The sequence below is a fragment of the Lontra canadensis genome, unplaced genomic scaffold, assembly GCF_010015895.1.
Source record: "Lontra canadensis isolate GAN:19392208 unplaced genomic scaffold, GSC_riverotter_1.0 scaffold21, whole genome shotgun sequence".
Classification (NCBI taxonomy): Eukaryota; Metazoa; Chordata; class Mammalia; order Carnivora; family Mustelidae; genus Lontra; species Lontra canadensis.
In genome coordinates, this window is record NW_022631015.1 from 22,749,078 (window position 1) to 22,769,053 (window position 19,976).

The 19,976-nt window shown below is 48.1% G+C and overlaps 2 protein-coding genes across 2 annotated transcripts in view; both read right to left on the reverse strand.

Annotated features, from left to right (window-relative positions):
• RIPOR2 (RHO family interacting cell polarization regulator 2) overlaps positions 1-9,755 on the reverse strand; it is a 209,138-nt gene extending 199,383 nt beyond the window's left edge. The window contains exon 1 of the mRNA XM_032861654.1: positions 9,597-9,755. Within this exon, the coding sequence (XP_032717545.1) occupies positions 9,597-9,672 (76 nt within the window). The 5' untranslated portion in view covers positions 9,673-9,755. The remainder of the gene's footprint in view (positions 1-9,596) is intronic.
• Positions 9,756-18,497: 8,742 nt separating this feature from the next.
• The window catches only part of LOC116870063 (cytidine monophosphate-N-acetylneuraminic acid hydroxylase-like), a 50,660-nt gene continuing 49,181 nt past the window's right edge, over positions 18,498-19,976 (reverse strand). The window contains exons 11-12 of the mRNA XM_032861769.1: positions 18,880-18,958; positions 18,498-18,717 (exon numbers count right to left, since the gene is read on the reverse strand). The gene's annotated coding sequence lies outside the window, so the exon portion shown is untranslated. The remainder of the gene's footprint in view (positions 18,718-18,879; positions 18,959-19,976) is intronic.

A 19,976-nucleotide genomic window follows, 5' to 3' on the forward strand; every position in this document is an offset into this window, starting at 1 on the left:
CCAGAGGCAACAACCCTGGTCACTGGAGGGTAGGCCAAGCCCTCCTGATCTCATCTAGTTCTGCCCGAGACCCAGGGTCCTCTGTCTACCCAAAGCTGGTTGTTGGCTCCAGACGAGCCCCAGCTCTGAGTCTAAGCACGTTGAGTGGCCAGGTTTCTCGGTGGTCTTCACCACCCTTGTCTGGCATAGAAAAGAAACTGGGGGCTCTGGGAAGATAGTCCACAAAGATTTTAACATTCTGTTAGTGTTTTCTTGATGTGTACTTCTCAGTTTCCTGAACATTGAGCCTAGTCTGGAGACACCTCTCCCAGTAGATACTACTCATCCCTTTTACTGGGGCAGACATCTCCAGCCCCGGAGACCACCTTTGGGAGACTCCCAGAACTGTCTGCATTTCAGTGGGGCCCAAATTTTGAGATTGGGGTACAGAGAAAGATGAGTTTTCTAAACAGACAGCTCAGGGAGCTGCAAAAATGGCTAGATTGGGTGTCCATTGATTGGAGCTGGAGTCCTAGCCATGAAAGTTTTAGCAGGAGCTGGGATGGTAAGGAAGGGACGTTGAATCTGGGCTACATTCTGTCACCTAGTAACTATGTGGTCCTTAGCAAGCCCTTCAGTTTGAACTTCCAAGTCCTCCCCAGCAAAATGGATATAATGACCAACTTAAGGGGTTGGATGGAGCATTCAGTGAAAGAACGACTCAGAGAGCACTGGGCATGGTGCCCAGCGTGAGTCCTGTCCCAGGGAAATGGAAGATGCTCCCCGTTGCTCCTTTCTCCCAGAACCTTTGTTCCCCTCCAAGTGAAAGGGGGTAATACAGATCTCTCTACCTTACAGAGTAGCTGTGAGTCTCCAGTGAGAGTATATAGGGAAATCAGGTCTAGCCGCAAGAGCGTAAGGTTGGAATCATGTTTATCAAGTTGACACGTTGGGACCCATCATCTGGGCCACACCAGTGTCAGGAAGGGATGGAGAGGAGTGGGTTTGGTCTGATGTGGGAAGAGGTAAGGCGAGGCCCTGTAAATGGGATTGTATCTGGGACTGGAGAGCTCTAGGATGACTGTGGAAGTGGAGTGCTGGAAGGGATACCCCCCTAATGTGTGATGAAAGACGGGGTGCACAAGACACCATAGCCAAACTTCTGGCCTGGGCGAGAAAGGATGTTTGTGTATCGAACATGAAGACGGTAAGTGGCCCAATCGACGTCTCACAGATGACTGAAGACCTGGAAGCAAGTCCCACAGCCTTGGAGGGGACGCGCGCCATCCCCCACATCACAGATGATGCAGAAATTGCGACTGCATTAGGGCGATGGTGAACAAAAGAACATGTCATCCCACCTGGAGGATTAGGCTTCTCATTTTAAAAACCAAACAGCTTCCTTCCAACTGTGAGGTTAAATTCACTTTCAGCTCAATTCAACTTCCTTTAACTTCTACTTGGAAGGAAATCAAGTTTTTGTCCTTTGGGGGAATTATAACAATGCCTGGGCTACTCACTTAAAAGCTGGATTAAAAGCTGAAAGCTAATGCACATGATTTCCTTAAGAAATCAAGACCTCCATTCACGCTTTCTTTCTTGGTACAGGATATCACCATTCATGATGCAAAATGCAACATTTTAATTCGAGTTAGGGAGAAAAAAATGAAGAGCTAACAGGGCAGTGAGAAAGCTCCTCGACACCAGCAGGACTCCTGGATCCTCCGTGACTACATCTTAACCTGGGTATGGATTCCGGGTCTCCTACTGGGGAACGCGATCCCCTCTCGGACACAGCCTCTCCAGCCATGTACAGGAGGGGGGTCGATGGGTCTGGCACGTTCTGAACTGTGATCCTTTCCCACTGACTGAAAGAAGCACCAGGGACAGGTCTCACCGATACTGCCAGGGTACAGATGGGGCACCAGGGGGACTCCAGAGAGCTTTGCTGTCCTTGATTTGTCTACAGCTTCCCCTGAGAGGGGAACAGACACGTGAAGACCTGGGGGCTACCCACTCTGGTTGCTGTCTACCCATGGTTTTTGACTAGAGGTCTTGGCACCTGCGCATAATCACACCTTATAAAGCTACGCCCAGTAATGGGATATGATCTGCAATGAAGAGCAAACCTTCAGGCAACAACAAGGATGAACCTCAGATAAATTCAGCTAAGTGAGAGAAGCCAGACTCAAAAGGCTCCAGTTGGTAGGAGTTACACGGTATTTTGGAAAAGGCGAATCTGAAGACGGAAAACAGATCATTGGTTGACCCTCTCTATGGAGAGGGGCTGACGGCAAAGGGGCAGGAGGGTAGGTTTGGGTGGTGGAACTTCTAGATCCTGGTCACCAAGGTAGATCGCTAGAAGGTATTCAACAGCCACAGGTGTTTGTCCGCATTGATAGGACTGTGCGTGAAAAAGTAAAAGTCTTCTCTATAAAAAGTACTCTCTGTAAAGCATACCTCAATAAACTTGATTAAAAAAATATTTTTAAGAACCATTAACAAAGACTGAATGACAGAGGTATTGAAGTGTTTAGAGTGATGTGTGGAGCATTAAGAAATAAGATTTGTTGATGGATCCACAGACGAGTGGAGGCACAGATAGAGAGGTGAGAAAGCCAGGAGAGTCAAACATCACTGGAAGGAGCTAGGCGGTGGGTGTGTAGGTGTTCCCACTGGAATTCCTGCAACTTTTTCATTTGTGAATATTGTTACTAATGAAATCTTGGAATGCTCTTAAAGAACACAGCTCACACATTTCCTTCACAATTGGCACCATTTAGAGGGGTGATGGCAAGCCCACAAATTTCCTCTCATGCCGTGCCCTCTGATGGACTCAACAACAGAGCCTCCTTTCTGGCCCCTTGAAGCCATCGAGACAGAATGAAAGCTTCCTCTTGGTCCAGAGGGGGAATCTCTTATGGTTCTTTGCAGGCTTGTTTATATGTATTTGCTCTTTTCCTTTTAACACAGTTCAGCAAAAGCGATTTGTCTGTCACTTGTTCAAAAATGGAAGGTTTGGATTAATTTGGCTCTGTTGGTAGCAAATCCTCCGGGAACAAAACTTGGGGTGGCAGCATTCAGAGCCAACAAATATCCCGGATTCTGTTTTATTCGTCTTGCCCACCTATTTTGTGCATGCTCTGGCTCTAGATGCCACTCTCCATTCTGGGACGGGGACAAGTGCCAAGCCACCCATGCCCAAGCACAAGAACACCTCTGGTGCCTTGGAAACCAGGCACCCAGGGACCAGCCTGCCAGGGGATCGGGAAGGATCTTGTTGCCAAGACAGCATTCATTTTGGCTGGGTGTGCAAAGACTCACCCTTTGTAGGGGAACAGTTCCACCCTACACTACCATCCGGGGACTCAAGGGCAGCACCCATGGCTGCAGAAGTCTGAGACTCCAGACAAGGTGAATAATTAATCAGATGCTTCAGTCCTCATCCAGTACAATGCATTTATATAATTATAATCTGTGTGTGTGTGTGTGTGTGTGTGTGTGTTTCAGTGAATCAGATTAGGTGTACTTAGCTGTCCAAACTCTGCAAGTCTTCATTTCCACTTGGTTGTATGGACCCAGTCTAAAGAGATTTATGGCTTTTGACTGGCATAGGAAGGCATTCAGGTTACGTTGCTAAATGAAACAAGCAAATTGCAGAACAGATCCTACGAAAACAATACATTGAGTGTATTTTAGTGAAAGAAATGTGAGCACTCAGCTGTAGGGCGGTGGGCTGGGGATTCTAGAAGACTTCCCCTCTCTGTCTCATGTGTTTGTGTGTTGCTTGATTCTTAGATCATGGAGACAATGGCTTTGGATCAGATCAAAACCAAACGAACAGGTCTGGTTTTTAGCGTTACTGCCCAAACTCATGGTCTTCCCAGGCTTGGCAGAGAAGTGTCAGTGTGTGTGTGTATACACACACACACATTCACACACAGTCAAACAATTTATAATCTTGCTATTTTGGTGCAAAACCTGGTGTGCACACAGTGGGTTATGCTTGGCAAACATTTCAAGATGGTTTCCATTCCCTTAGGACCCTCCTTCCCGACCTCCCCCCAACTTAATAGACTAGCTTAACACTCCTGAGAAAATGTGCTATTTTGCTAATTTTCTGCTTCTAACCAGAGACCAAGTTGTTATTCTAGTGATTAACCTCGGGGCTCTTCGTATCAGTCTACAAACAACCAACCTGAGAATAAAAGGCTTCAAAATCTGTCACCAAGCCCTGAGTTCTCTAATCCCTCCACTGTTCTCATTCCTTTTTATTTTTGTTCGTTGTAGTTGTCTGTGTTTCTTCTTCCTCTCCTTCCCTTTGCCCTCCACACCCTCTCTTTTGTCCGTCCTTGGCTGGAGACAGCTAAAATATCTGTCCAGATCAATGTACATACAAAGAGAGCACTTTCTCGACCAACAGAACCCCCCTGAATTATTCAGAGTATCTCCCTTTCTCGGGTTTCCCATCCCTTTTTTTTCCTTGACAGTAGGAGCTGGAATGGGGCCCTTGGCAATGGCGCTCCCGGACTTAATCATGAAGGCAGGAAGAAGGGTAACTCTTGTATAGAAGCAATTGTTCTGGATCATGGGAAAACAGGCAATGTCACATGTGAAGGTATATAAATAATCCTTCCATCAGCACAAATGCTGGGGCCCCTAAACAAAATATAGTCAAATTCTCCGTGATTGTCAGAACTGTAAACAAGACATGGGGGGGAAGCTCACACCTAGGGTGGGGGTTGGGGAGGCTGCCCACTGAGCGCAGGCTGTTAATGGACAGTTTTAGCAGGTGGATAAGCTGGAGCCCAGGAGAAGATGTAACCTGGGGATGACAGAACATGTCCTAAAAGTCTTCTTTTTTCATTTTTTATACTCATAGTGACCCCCTCATTGACCTCTTCCCAAATTTCTAAGCCTATGGCTTTATTTTATTTTTTTTTTTTTAAGATTTTTACTTATTTATTTGACAGAGAGAGACACAGTGAGAGAAGGAACACAAGCAGGGGAAGTGGGAGAGAGAGAAGCAGGCTTCCTGCTGAGCAGGGAGCCCAATGTGGGGCTCAATCCCAGGGCCCTGGGATCACGACCCCAGCCAAAGGCAGAGGCTTAACAACTGAGCCACCCAGGTGCCCCTAAGCCTATGGCTTTAAAGGAGCCAGAAGCCATGAGAGGAATTATCCTGGGGGAAGACAGAGCTGAGAAACCCAGCCCGGAACAGGCTCTGTGCCACAAGGAGTGGACGTCTAGGAGCCATGCTGGTGCAGCAATGCTGAAGTCCCACAGCTCCCCAGCCCCTGCACAGGTCCTGGAGGGAGGAGACCCGGGAGTAAAGGGAGAGAGGTCTGGCTGACAACACGTCAGGGGAGCCTTGCCAGGTGACTGGAAAGTGGGAGCAGCAAGCCGATAGATAGGAAGCGGGCTGCTCCGTAAGCTGATGGTTCTTGGGCATGCGAGGCCACCTGCACAGCAGTGGCCTCACGGACATTGGCATCCAGCACTCTCCCCCTTCCGTGGGCCACTCTGGCTCCCTGGGACCTCCCCAGCATCAACCCTTGGCTTTGGCATCTTCTGGAGACACCAGTCATGTAGAGGAGAGCACAAGACCTTTCCAGAAGCAGAGTGCTCCCTGAGCCACGCAGGGTCAGGAAGGACTGCTGGCTTCTTCTGTACTTGTGCTCCCTTCTACAGCATGGCCTCTCCCCCTCAGCCCAAAACCATGGTGGGGGCCCTGGTGGACCCTTGGTACTGTCCCACATGTCACCGTCACCATTTTGCTTCTCTTAGATCCAACAGCCATCATGCCCCACACCAGGCACTGCGTAAGGAGGTGACAAAATTTAGGTCTTCATCTCCTCAGAGCACCATGAGACTGGTCTCCTTCTAACACCCATTTTATGGTTAAGGAAGAGTACATCCAGGGAAGTCAGGTGACTTGCCCAAAGAAGCTGGAGGAAGCCACATCTCCCAGTTATCAAGGCAGACACTCTTGCCAGGCTTCCTCTCCCTGACATCCCCTAACGTTGGCAGAGTGAAGAAGGGTCCCCCTCACGGCCACGGCCTGCCCCGACACTGCGTCATCACTCAGAGTTCAGATGCCCCTGCACTATTGCTCATACCCCTCCTTACCTGAGGGAGTCAGGTAAGCAGCCTGATGGAGTTTCTGGGACCTCGGATGAGCCCCTCCTTAGTCCGCCCCCATCACTCTCTGGTGGCCTCTTTCTCTGGTGGCCTCTTTGAAAATGCAAATATCCCTGAGAAGGGTGACACATTCCAGCTCTCATACTGTGGCTCCATTATGTTCCATCCTGCACTCCTATGAACACTAAACTATGTCAACAGCTCATCATAGTCACCGGGATTGAACAGAAAAGCAAGGGGCACAAAGGGAAAATGGGCTTTGGGAATCGCTGCTTTAACAGGGATATAATTTTGATTGAACTCGAAACTTTCCTGAGTTCACTAGATGCTGGGCATTTTGCTCAGAGTTAGAGGCATACAGAGTATGATCAGAATTGGTTTCTATTTGAGATCTGAATGTGGACCATGTGTTGAATAATACTAGGGGAGCATTAATTTTATTAGGCAGTTATATAGAAAAAGGACCTTACTTTTTAGAGATGCTCTTACTAAAATATTTAGAGTTGAGATGTCATAATGTCTGAATTTATTTTAAAATATTTCGGTAGGATGAAGATGAAATGAATATGGCAAAATATTAGCAGTTGTTAAATTTAGGTGGTGGCTATATGGGATAAATTGTGTTATTTTCTCTACCTTTCTGTATTTTTGAAAATTTTCATAATAAAAAGTAAAAAGAAAAATTCCAGTAGCTCAAAATTCAGGTTCTATGGCAAGGATGACAGGTTTTGTGGTAAGCAGAATCCAAAGATGGCCCTGTGATTCCTAATCCTGGTTTATATATGCTCATGTAACTCCCTTAACTAGAGTGTGGGAAAGACTGTGAATATGACGAGATTTTACTTCCATGATTAGGCTATGCCATAGGGACACAGATTATGGGTTTTGCAGATGTAATTAAGATCCCTGATCAGTTGATTTTGAACGAATCAAAAGAAGATTATCCTGGGTGGGCCTGGCCAGGAGAGCTGTTTAAAGGAGAGATCACAGGCAGCATCAGACACTCTCTGGGTTGGCCTTGAGAATGCAGAATTGCCATGTAGAGAGGGCCATGTGACAGGGAACAGTGGGGAGCCTCCAGCTGGTGAGGGCTTCCCAGTGCTGATGTCCATGAGGAACTAAATTCTGCCAACAACGCTTGAGTTTGGAAGAAGACTGCAGGCCCCAGAGGAGACAGAGGTTCTGGCTAACGCATTGACTGCAGCATTGTTAGACCCTGAGCAGACCTCACTAATTCATGCCCAGTCTCCTGACCGATGGAAATGGCAAGGTAATAAATGCGTGTTGTTTTAAGACAATAAACTTGTGGTAATTTGTTACAAAACAATGGAATACAAATGCAGCTTTTGGGTGTTGAAGCAAATCTAATTGATTAGAAAAAGCAGTGCTGGACAGGAAAGGATTCCAAGCCTGGGCCTGGCTTCTCTGGGAGAGCACAAGTGAGCCGTGGTTGACTAGCAATGTCTGCCTGGGCATGGGAGTGGCAGCACGTGGCCCTCCTATTGCCATTCGCAGTCCCTTTGAGGATTGGAGGGAAATGAGTTATTAACGGATTTTTCTCAATGACAGAATAACCCCAAGGGTTATTCTTGGAACTCGAGTCAGAGGGGACGCTCACCTGTGAGAAAAGCCTCAGAGAAGGGGGACAGAAAAAGTTATCAAAGACAGAATTTAGCCGTTGCAAAACAATGCCAAGGGCCAGCCTGACGTTTGCAGTGAGACACTTCTCCATCGTTCTTTCTCTCTTCACGGTCTTCCCTGTTTCCCTTTCCATGGCCTCGAATTCAAACATGCACAGGTGTTCCATGAGTTGGAAAAATCAACCCCAAACAAAGTCACCTGATCCCCTGCTACTTCTAACTCACACTGCCTTGAACACGGCGGGGCTCTTGACCACCGTGGAGCAAAGCCAGAATCCCCTCCTTTCTCAGACGCTTGTGCCACAGAGGTCGGGACTGGCCTGCTTCATGTCCGACTCAGAGGAAGCATTTATTAATAATCATTGTTTCATAGGAAAAACGTGCAGAAACCTTCCCCCAAAGCCCAGATGTTAGTCTCACCACTCAAGTAAAATCGCTCTAACGAAACAGGCCTTTCCCCCAAATTCCTGGCTGTGGAGGGTAGGCCACCTCCCCACTGCTGTGTGTCGACGGATCGACCCATCCTTTCCCAGTCATACATCCCACTGCAGGGTGTTGTCCAAAACCCAAGGGACCACAGCCCTTTCCCCCTGGACGCAGAAACTGAAATCTGAACTTCCAAGCAGGCTCAGGTGAAAGGAGCAGATGAGTAAGAAGGGAAAGCCTCCAGAAAATTGCTAACAGCTCCTTAATTGTACTAAAGACTTCGCCGGGGGCAATTGCTTGTATGTGGGGTGCCGTTTGAACCCAACCAGCCGAGCTTGGCCCCTTAACCTAGCAGGCCACCAAGTTTTTTTATGTTCCTAAACCACTCATTCCTCTTAACTGTTTTCACCGGCGCTTCTTCATGTGCGTCTCACCAACATCTAACTAGACTTAAGTAACCCCACATGATGGGAGCCCTTACACCGGGGCTCAGTGGCCCACAGCAGTCCCGTTCTGCACCTGAGCATCCTACTGGCTATTTAGCATGTAGAGGGTTCACAGCCAGGGTTTAGACGTGAGAGCTCTGACTTAAAAATTAACATGTTTTTGCTTTTCTGGAAAAGTCAGGAAACCTGAAAACTTGGAACTCCATTTCTCATGAAAGCAATCTGATGACATCAAAAAGTGGCTATTTTTTTGTGGGAGGACACATGCTTCTCCCTTTTACCACAGACCCCACCATTCCCTGTTGCCTCCTCAGGCTGAGGCCACGATTCAGTTGTAGCTCGTCAGCATGGCTTCACCAGTTTTTATGGTGCTTATTGGTGGGTAATGGTCCAATAAGCAACCAATATATTGCTTATTGGTGGGTAATGGTCTGGGCATACATTTGGAATGTTTTTTCCTCCTCAGATTACTTCAACACCGAAATCTCCCTTTTGGGTAGTATTCCTGTCAACTCAACGGGAACCTCAGCGTGAGTCTGATCATGTAAGAAGCAGACGACTGGTCCTTTAAAGGAAGTGTGTCTCCCTCGAGTTTCACCCACTCTAGCTACATGGCTGTTTCATTCAGACGCTGCATATTCTCCCCACCCCCACCCATCCCGGAATGAAGGAAAGTTCCAGTTCACACAACTCCTTGACTAGTATAAATATTTATCTGTATTTTCCATCTAGATGCAGAAAGAGGCCCTCTCTTGCTTGCTACTTGAAACAGTGTATTTTGTTACCCCTAATCAGGATTAAGCTGCAGGAATCAAACAGGAAGAGAGAGAAGAAGAGAACGAAGGCCTCAGGAGAGGGTGCCCAGGACGCCGGAGGAGGGGGCAGGTAGGAGCATGTAAGGGAAAGTTGGAGAAGGCAGGCCGGCCTCGAGGAGGGGCGCAGGCCACACCCTTGAGACACTCACGGTTGAGCTGTCGCCTCCGGATCCGGTCCCTCCATGGCCTGCTTCGGATCCAGTGCAATCGAGAAGGTAGCACCATGGTCCCAAGGTGAGTCTTCTAAAACCCTCTCATGGCGGGAGCGAAAGGGCACCCAGCAACACGGAAGACAAGTCCAAGTGCATAAAAATTAAAAAAAAAAAAAAAAGGAAAAACTCAAACCAAAAAAACCCCACCCCTCTTCTCTTTTTCTGTGTCTGAGGCTTCCGTTGACTTCTTTTATCTTAGAACTTGCTTTTCCTTTCCTTCCCGAAACTCTCCACCGGCCCGAAGGCAGCTGCCTCGCGGGGCTGTGGGGCCAAGCCTCTCCAGGCCTCCTGGGCCATGTTTTATGCATGAAGATGATGGGGCGGTAATTTATTCTAGCGGAGCTCCTGTGTCGGCTGCACGTCAGCGGAGCTGGGTGCTGGCTGGGGGAGGGCAGGTGTAAGTGTCTGCAGGAAGAATGGCCTGAAATGGGAATCCTTCAGGCGGGACTGAAGACCAGAGCTTGGCTGCCAGGAACGTGGGGCAGGATGGCTGGAGCCGAAATCAGGGCAATGGCCCTCACGTTTTAGGGCACGTGATTTCTTCACTGCTGGGTCCCTAGCACCTGGCACAGAGCGGGGGAACAATGCATATTTGTTGAGTGAATGAACGGTTCAGTGACAACCAACCTAAAAACTTGTTGGTGCCCCCATGAGCCTTTTATGCCAGTGAACCTGCTTGATTCACGGTCCCCAAATAGGCTTGCTTGAACCTGCTGGCCCATGTCTCTCCCCACACTTTTCTCTCCATCAAGGACCACACTCCTTTCTCACCCACCCACTCGTGCTTTGAAATCTCATTTTCCTGTGATGCATTCCTGAAGTCACATGATGGGGCCAGCCCCACACCCCTTTACGCCTCCCACTCTGGCCAGCGACCAGATGGCCCTCGTCGGTTAAAGCTCTTGCTTGTTCGCTTGTTTGACTGTGTGTCCGAATAGCGAGGGTGCTTCTCGGTGGCAGGTGCTGTGTAGTCCACTCCCCGGGCTGCCGCAGACAGTATTTTGCCTGGGAAATTGGTGACATTAAGGAGTGGCTGGGGCGTTCTGCCTCCCCAGTCTCCACCACCCTGAATAAATGTACAGTCTAACTCAAGACACTGTATTGGTTATAAAAACAGCCTGGACACAGGACCCTAGGTCCCCAAGCCACCTTCTACAGACATTGCAGGGCTGCGCCGGGATACGCTCATGATGGGTTGTTCTGTCCTACGCAATGCCCCCCTGCTCCAGACAGCCAAGAGCTCTTGATCAACGCCTTAGGGACAGTCTCGCCATGAGGTCCCAACTGGGAAAAAGTGACAACCCCAGTCCCCAAATGTAGCCCAAGAGAATCGAGCATCTGGCTGAAGGCAGAAAACATGTCAAGTCTCTACCGTGTATCCCCCCGGGCCACAGCAGGGGGATGGGGAGCTGCTGAGAGGTGGGAGTCAGGGGGGCAGATGGGCATCACTGATGTCCCTGTGCCTTGCTGGCTTCAGCTCAGAAGGGAAAGAACCTACAGCCCTCCCACGGTTGGTGCGATGAAATGAGATAAAGTTAAATAACTCTGGGGGTTGGCAGGTGTTGGAAGGTTCCCCCAGGAGCTCACTAGTAAAGCAGGGGTAAAGTCATTTCCAAAATACCTGGGAGCAAACTCTTGGTAGCCTGCTGACTCGCCTCCTGCCTTTGACATCACTGGGCCTCAGTGTCTTCATCTGCCAACGGGGGTAAGAACGACAGCCGCTACCTTGTGGTTCTGCTGATGTCACAAGCTTAGAACTAGGTTCAACGTAAAGAAATTGCTCCTTGTCAGCGGCTACTGTTGACCAGCAACGCAAATTTCACCCACATCGGCAAATTCCTCTGGGCCTTTGGTGCCTGATCTGCCAAGTGAGGGGGTCTGGGCTACCTTATATCAAGAATTCCGAGTATTCATTTCCCAGGGCTGCCATCACAAATTGCCACCAAGGTAGTGGCATGAAACACAAATGTCTTACCTCACAGCTGGGGAGGCCGAAGTCTGAGGTGAGGTCGCAGCTGGCTGACAACGGGGTGTCTGCAGGGCCCCAGGGGAGACTCTGTTCCTTGCCTTTGCCAGCTTCTAGGGGCTGCTCAGAGTCCTTGAATCTATTTCCAAGTGATCTTTGTTAGCCTGAAAAACCACCACCTGGCAGGGCGGGGTGGGGGCAGGATGGGGCCCTTTATACCAAATGTAGTGACTCGGCAATTCAGGGTCCCGTGGGGCTCAGTCGGGAGAGACAACCACCTCGGGACCCTGACTGTGCCTGCCTCTCAAACTTCGTTTTCTGGAGTACGGGGTGGAAGAGACCAAGATCAGGATGAAATCTAAGGACGGTAGCCACTGAGAAGGTTGTATTGCCTGTTGCGAATGGACACAGTCCCCTGGAATGATGCAGGAAGCAGAAGAAACCCACGTATTCGATGAGGGCCTAGGAATGGATGTTCTCACCATCTGGTCTGCTCTGAAAACCGCCTCCCCATTGTTCCCAGCAACACAGTCCCACTCTACATGGCACTTGCCATAAATCAGATCAGGTGGCCACCACGAGGCAAAGAGAGAAGAGGAAGCTCACAGACGATGCTCCCTTCCGCCTCCTTGGTTCACCCTGGGCCCTTCAAAGTCTGTGCCCGCAATGAACTTGAGCCTATAGTATGTGATATCAAGTGAAGCGTTTTCTTCTTCTTCTTTTTTTTTTTTTTTTTTTTTTGCAATCAGCATCAGACCTTCTCTCTTCCTCATTAAGCCACACATTTCCTCAAGCCTCTGCTGCATGAGTCACTGCTTTTCTGATGCACATAATTTACAGCAGCAGCTGAGGGAGAACAGCAGGCCAGAGGGGGCAGAAAAGTAGAGTTAGGTCCAGAACATAAGGCAGTTGAAAAGTTTGCATTTCCTCTTCTTTAGTGCATTTCAATGTCTATCTGGCCTGTTTGCTCATTATAATCACAGAGAGACTGGGGGGTGGGGAGGGGACCAGAACAAGAAGCAAAGGACTGGCTGCCATGCTTTCTCATTCTTTCTTCTCACTGGCCCTTCTCTGGACCCATAGCTCGCACCATATGGTTCCTTCTTCTGACTTCTTGAGTCTCACATTTCCCTCCATCAAGCACATACCCTTGCATGCCTAGAATGAACGGTCTGTGGAATGTTCTCCCAAGGAACATTCTCATTCATGCTAAGCATAGAATATCAATTTTGACTCTTCTCTAGGCCCATGTTGCTATTAAATTTTCATAAGCTGCAGAATTTCATGGCAAACAGAGATTCTGCTAGGAGCAACGTGTTTAAAAGAACATGGAGGGGCGAAGCATAATTATGAGATCCTTTCTTCATATTTTTCCCTTCAACTCATTTGCAATAAACGGAAACTAGATGTTAGGTTCGGGAGAAGGCACGCCAGCGTGTTTATTTCTACTTGAAAACTGTCCTGGGGAGAAACAGACCTTTAAGGACTCTGTGGAGGATGGAAAGCGCTGAGACAAAGCACATTGTGCTACTTTTAAAGCAAACCACTAAGGGAAAACTTGGTATTATTTTTAAATAAAAGCTTATCAAACACCAGGAGGAAAGAATAGCACAGTACTAAATTGGTTTCTCTCCTGCCACAAAGGAACATGCAAAGGACAGAGGGTTCAGCTTGTTCTCTGAAAACTGGAAAGGGAGTGGGAGCCAGGTCCTTGCTGAGGCTCTCCGGCTGGCTATCTACCCACACTCATGGAATGAAAACACCAAGAAACAGGCTTTGTGTTGTATGCTTTAAGGAGATATGTGCTTTTATTTCATTTCCCCCATGTTCTTATTCATAAGCAGATAAGAAAGTGAAGGCCAAGAATGGTTGCTCTAGATAATGATTATCGAATACATACGGTGCCTCACATGTATTAATTCATAATACTGTCATAATAATCCCGGGCCTGTTTTGCAGACGGAGAAACTGAGGCCCGAGAAGTTCTGTGATTTGCCGTGATCACATGCCCAAAAAGTGACTGAAATGAGATTTGAATTCAGAAAACCTGGCTCTGAGTATAACTGCAGCCTCTGTTAACTCTTCAGATTGAGTAATTAAAAAGCACTGCTGTGTAACCACACGCTGCTCGCTACATCGTGAGTGCTTCTGATGGGTGGTGCTACCAGTCCATTTTTGAAATATGCAGCATATAGCCTTGGGAAAGAGAATTATGGAGTAATAAAGAATCAGAACATTTGACAACTATTAGAGAAACTGCTTAGACAACATCACGTCCAAAAATCTCATTTTAGAAAAGATGAAACCAAGGCTCGAGAAGTTGTGACACGTAAAAGTTGGCACAGCAAGACTGGATGGATGGATCCTAGCTGTGCCTTCATCCAGCCCATCCCCTAACCTCAATACAAGGTTCTTTCCACTGCTGCTGACACCTGATTTCACAGGAGCTTGGAGGCCTAGAACATTGCTGGGGGATGGTTTTTGTGGAGCAGAGACAGAATTGTGAGCTGGCCTCTGAGAGAGAAGCACGAGGCTAAAGCGAGACCAGTGCCTGCATTTTCCGTGTGCTCTTCTCTCCCCTTACAGCCCATCACTGTCCTCTCTCCCTCTCCCCTTCCTCCCTCACATCAGCTCCTCCACAGCCCTTCCTGTCTCAGTGAGCAGCCCCACCTCCCATCCAGTTGCTGCAGCCAGCGAGCTGGGCCCTCCTCCTTGCTCTCTGCTCCTCATGCCCCACGTTCATGGGTTCTACTCCCAGTCACCTCTCTGATCTGCTCCCTAGCCATCCTCACAGTCCCTGTCCTGGCCCAAGCCACCGTCACCTGTCACGCAAACCACCTTAGCGTCTTTGTGTCCCATTTTGGCTGCCTACACCAATCCACTTGCTGGTCAAAAGAGCCATCGTTTGAAAATCCTGGAATGACCACATACCGCCACCACTGAAAGCCCTTGGGGAAGGTGGAGGACTCTTGGGATAAAATCCAAATTCCCTAACCTCATGAGCTGTTTCCATGAGAGTGGAGAGGAAGAGACTGGTAATGAAGATGTTCACCCGCTGGAAGAGGGGCACAAGACAGGAAAGTAAGTGCCCGTGCACGGAGCTGAAGCTTTAGGAGGCGGGGTCCGGGATGGCGCCCAGGGAAAGAAATACAGGAATCACTCGGGTATGAGCTCGCTGAGTAGCGACCCCATGTCTGTCCCCCCAGCCCTCTCAATTGACAATTACTGCCAGGCCTCACCGAAGGAGAGTCTTATCTTCTCCTGTAATTAAGGACCCAGATATTTTTAGTTTCACCATAATCGATTATGCGCAGAGTGACTGACATCCATGGCCTCCCCAGGGGAATGAGAGTGAGGAGGACGTTGTCTCAGCTCCTCCGGCAGCCCGATGGGAGGGAAGAAAAGTATTGGGCAGGGTCTGTGTCACCTTTGAGGCGGCTTCCTTTGGGGGTCCTCAAGATGGAGAGGACAAGTATTTCCTTATTATATTGAGTGATAAACTTCCAAGTCTTCTTCGATCCCAGTGTTAGTGGGGCTGTACCCTTCTCAGCCTTGTCAGAAGAGAAGGGGTAAAAGATGCCATGATCTGAAGGTAGCTTCTCCTCTTTCATCCTGAAGTGATTGAAGAATTAGAACCTCCCAGAACTCCAGAGCCGGAGAGACCTCGATGTCACTGCCCCACCCCTCACTTCACAGAAGGGGAAGCAGCAACGCAAAGGACAGAAAAGTCTCATCAATGCCCCAAAACCAGTTTGTTTCTGAGGCAATCATAACACCCTGTTGTTCTGGCACACAGCTGGGGACTCTCTCCACGCGCACAAGTCATTACACATCAGGCTTCTCACATGCGAAATACACGCATTTCTTAGCAATGTTTGGAACCTTCCATTTCATGTGTGAGCCAACAGCATAACAAGGACTGTGTTTTAAAATGGTGCCATGAAATAAAAGAGTCTCAAAACTTCTACACGGCTTGTTCCCAGAGGGATATTTACCAGATGGGGGTCATGTATATTTGTATATATTTTTAGGACAGGGAGGGAAGAGATGTTTTCCTTATCAAAAATAACAGGGAGGGGTAGTCTCCCCTGGACATCTCTGCCGAGGGTCCTGGACTCACAGGCATCTGTTCCACCTGCTGGAGGGAGCTCACCCAAGTCGCTCCGACGTGTTTTCTTCACGAGGTTCATCCCATTCAGGTTTTTTTATTGTTGTAGGCACTGAGTGTATGAAGATGAATAAAACACGGATTTGCCTTGGAGAGCTTAAAATCCTCTGAAGAATGCAGACAGATTCACAAATAACCGTATGGCCAGATCCCACAGGGTCGGTGTTGGAGGAGTCCCACAGAGTCAGTTGGGAGCCCAGATGATGAAATGATCCTGACAGGAAGGAAAAAAACAAAGCAGATCTGGGGAGGCGGCCGCATCTGAGCTAAGCCTTGAAAGACCGGAGGATATCAAGAGGGGGAGAGGAATGTGGAGAAAGGTATGGCCGGCCAAAGACTCATGAGCATTAGGTTGTAGGAGGACACGACAGGTGGCAAAAGAAGGAGGGGAGGTCTGGGGTGGGAGTGCAGCCTGAAGGGCAGGGCTGCTGGGAGGCTCCGCAATGGGGGCAGGACAGAACCTTCTAGTCCTGAAAGAAGGGGACTTGTTCTGGCATGTGAGGGCCTCCCTCACCCCTGGGTGTCCTGCCTCCTCCTCTTCCTCCTCAGAGATCTCATGCTTCCTCCCTTCACCACAGCAGGCTTGACAAAGGGGTATCACAGATGCTCCGTGATGCCACAGGGTGTGGCCATGCAAGGATGCCAAAGGACAGTGGTATCTCCAGAGACCAGAAACTGCCCCTGGGCGTCTCAGAGAGGGCGGGAAGCAGCCTTCATGGGGTTGTCTTGTCCCAGGGTGGGGTGTTGAGGACCAAGGCCTAACTGAGAAGTAAGGCACTCGGAAGACCTGTCTCTGGGCACTACTTCACACTCAGCAAAACCTCAACAGAAAAATAGAAATCAAACAGGAAATCCATTCCTGTACAGAGAGGAAGAGAAACTGATGAAAGGAGAGCTTTGGGTTAACTGGTCAAGATATTTAAAAGTGAAACTTTGAAAATATTTAAAAAAATTAAGCATTTATTGAGTGAGTAGCACATGGTGGACATTGTGGCCAATGATTTGGGAGCTTTATTCTACATACCCAGAAGGCTTAATTATCATCAGACATTTGCTGGGTGAGAGAAAAATCTGAGCCAGTGAGTGAGTTGGTTGATGTCAATGGTCAGTGTCTTGGAGTTAGGATAACTTGTTCCTCCTGGTTTGCCAGATGTGAGCACGGCCGGTCTCACGTCCTAGGAACCCCCCAGTCCCGGGTGAACTAGGGTGGCTGATTGCTCAAAGTCTCTCTCTCTCTTCATTTTAGGGTTTACTTCTGGAGAGACCTGGACAGCTGTCTCATCAGGCCCCTTCTCTTCTGGCCAGCTGTGGTAAACGCTGCCACATTCCAATTTCTGTATCTTACAGTTCTTTCTTATAATCCTGTGCTTTCTTCCAACACCTGATGCTGTAAGTTCATCCTGAAATGAGCACTGCAGGTGAGCTCAGTCCATATTGCTCCCTCTCCCAGCATGCCTTCCAGCTCTGGGGGGATGACCAGTGCCAGGATTCTGCAGACTCACCTGCCCGTCAGGCAGGAGATCCAAAGTGAGTCTGGGAGGAGCAAGTGGGCAAAGCAAGTTGTCAGCCTCTGGTTGGGAGAGTGGACTGTGCGACAAGCCCATTGTTCGTCTTCTCCCCGGGCCAGGAGGGGCAGGATGGCTGGTCGACTCAGCAGCTTCCTCATCATGGCGAAGGCTTGATGCTTCTGGTCCCCACCAGTTCCATTAACTGGCCTGTGCTTCTGAGTGCAGACAGTTCACCTTGAGTTCTCCTGATGATGTTAGGAGTTGTCAGTTACTGTACCCAACACTCTTCTTGCATAAATTAGCCAGAGGATCCTGCAATTTGCAACCTCCAAACCCATAGACTGGTACAGATGGTAACAAGGATGCCATCACCCATAGCTTAATAGTAGCTTTCTAGAATGCTCTCATTGGAAGGAAATCGGAGGCTGTGTCCAGGCTCCAGGAGAGCGCTTGCCCTGAAGGCCTGGGGCTCTCTGTTATGGCACCAGAGAGAGGAATCCAGTTGGGATACACTCCCACCCTCTGTGGTTGAGACAGTTGACAGAAACAGGTCTTTCCTCTTTTGTTTTACATCCATACTGTCCTGTGTAGGGGATCTTCTGCTAAGCCGTTGACTTTGTCAGGGTAACTCTGAAAATCAGAGATTTTAGACCTATGTCTTCACACCGAATTTACAGAAATAGAAGCTACGATGTCAAGGGTTATCTTTGATGTCAAGGGTTGAATAATTGTTAGTGTAACTTTTTGAAGAATGTAAATGCTTTGTTGAAAATTTCTGGCTCAGGAAATATAAACAAGATTTGAAGATTTCCATTCCAGTATACATTTTCACTATATATGTCTCTGTGTATTATACTATGTACGCATTACCTTTAAGGAGCATTATAAATAAAGTGGCAACAGAGAAGGAAAGAAGTTCTTAATCAAATTTAAATCTGTGTAGATTCCATTTCTTACCATCATAAGTTCCCTTTACTAGTCAGTAGGGTTTTTTTTTTGTTTTGTTTTTAAAGATGTTATTTATTTGACAGACAGAGATCACAAGTAGGCAGAGAGGCAGGCAGAGAGAGAAAGCAGGTCCCTGCTGAGCAGAAAGCCCAATGTGGGGCTCGATCCCAGGACCCTGGGATCGTGACCTGAGCTGAAGGCAGAGGCTTTAACCCACTGAGCCACCCAGGCACCCCTACTAGTCAGTAGTTTAAAATAAAATTTGGTTTGGTCCTCTATAAAAAGTTTGTAATACGGGCTTACAATAGAAACTTTGTTATACTGGCTATAGAATGTGACTATTACAGGAGACAGAATCTTCTTAACTATAAACAAAGCTGTCAGGCTTGTGCTATTTTCTCTTCCACCGTGTAGGTCTCTTGGGTTCTCCTGTCGGACACAGAGCACCTCAGCTGGCTCTTCTCACAGCTGGAGAAAGAAACTAAGGCCACTCTGCTCTAATCCAAACACAGGGCATAGTTTCTTCCACAATTCCTAGAGTTTTGGGCTCCTCGCTATCTCTCGCTTATCCCACCTCCACCCGAAAGGCCTCATCCCCTGGGGGATGTTCTCTCCTCTGGATATTTTTACCTTCAAAATCAGAGGGTGCAAAGCTGACGTCTCCCCAGCCGGTAACGTGGCATTGTCCAGCCACTGCCTGTTCCAACACCTGTTGACACAAAATGAACCAACATTTTTAAAATTTTTAAAGAGAAAGGAAAAGAGTTTTATCTGAGCCCAAGTTAGGACAGCTGCCTAGGATATACGATCTTCACAAAGAAGAGCGTGCTCTGGGGAAGGAACATTTGATCTGGGGTTCTATATATATGTATATATATATAAACATTAAGAGTTACATATCATTAGGACGAAAGACATTCCAGAAAGTGACAGACTTTATCTTATGTTTTTAGTATGTGCAAGGCTCTATGACCTCAATCTTATGGGAACCAGGGAGATTTGTTTTTCTTATCTTTGTGTTTGGAAGGGTCCTTTTGGTTCTTTCTTTCTTTCTTTCTTTTTTTTTTTTTTTAACAAAGCAGATGCACAAGTATGTGCAGGGCAGAAATAGAGTCCACACTTTGAGGTTTAGCTCTGTCAGTCTGACCTTGGTGAAAAAGTAGAGCTTCCCTGGGAGCCCACAAACATGAAAAGTTGAAAATTTCCTTTATGATACCCAAGAGTGCAAGAGTGGGGGCGCCTGAGTGGCTCACTTGATTGAGTGCTCCACTCTTGAACTTGGCTCAGGTCATGCTCTCATGGTTGTGGGATCGAGCCCCATGTTGGGCTCCGGGCTCAGCAGGGACTCTGCTTGAGATTCTCTCCCTCCCTCTGCCCCTCCCCCCACTCATGCTCTATAAATCAATCTATCTTTATGACCCCCAAGACCCCCAAATCTTTATGACCCAAACTGAGGCACGAGGACAGGAAACTTCTGGAACTGGAAAGAGCTGAAAATAATCTTCAGGTTTTTCTCTCTTTTCATCAAGAGCAGGGGTCCTCCCTAAGAGTCTTTTCCTTGCAAGCAATAGCAATCACCATAAACATAACCTGAGCATTGTTTTTTTTAAAGCAAGTGGAACATGGTTATTATAAGACGGTGGAACAAACGTTTCCAGTGGGTGTGTGAGGAAGAGGATACCCTGGAAACCCGGGGCAGCTATGACCCCTCCTCTGTCTGGCCCTCA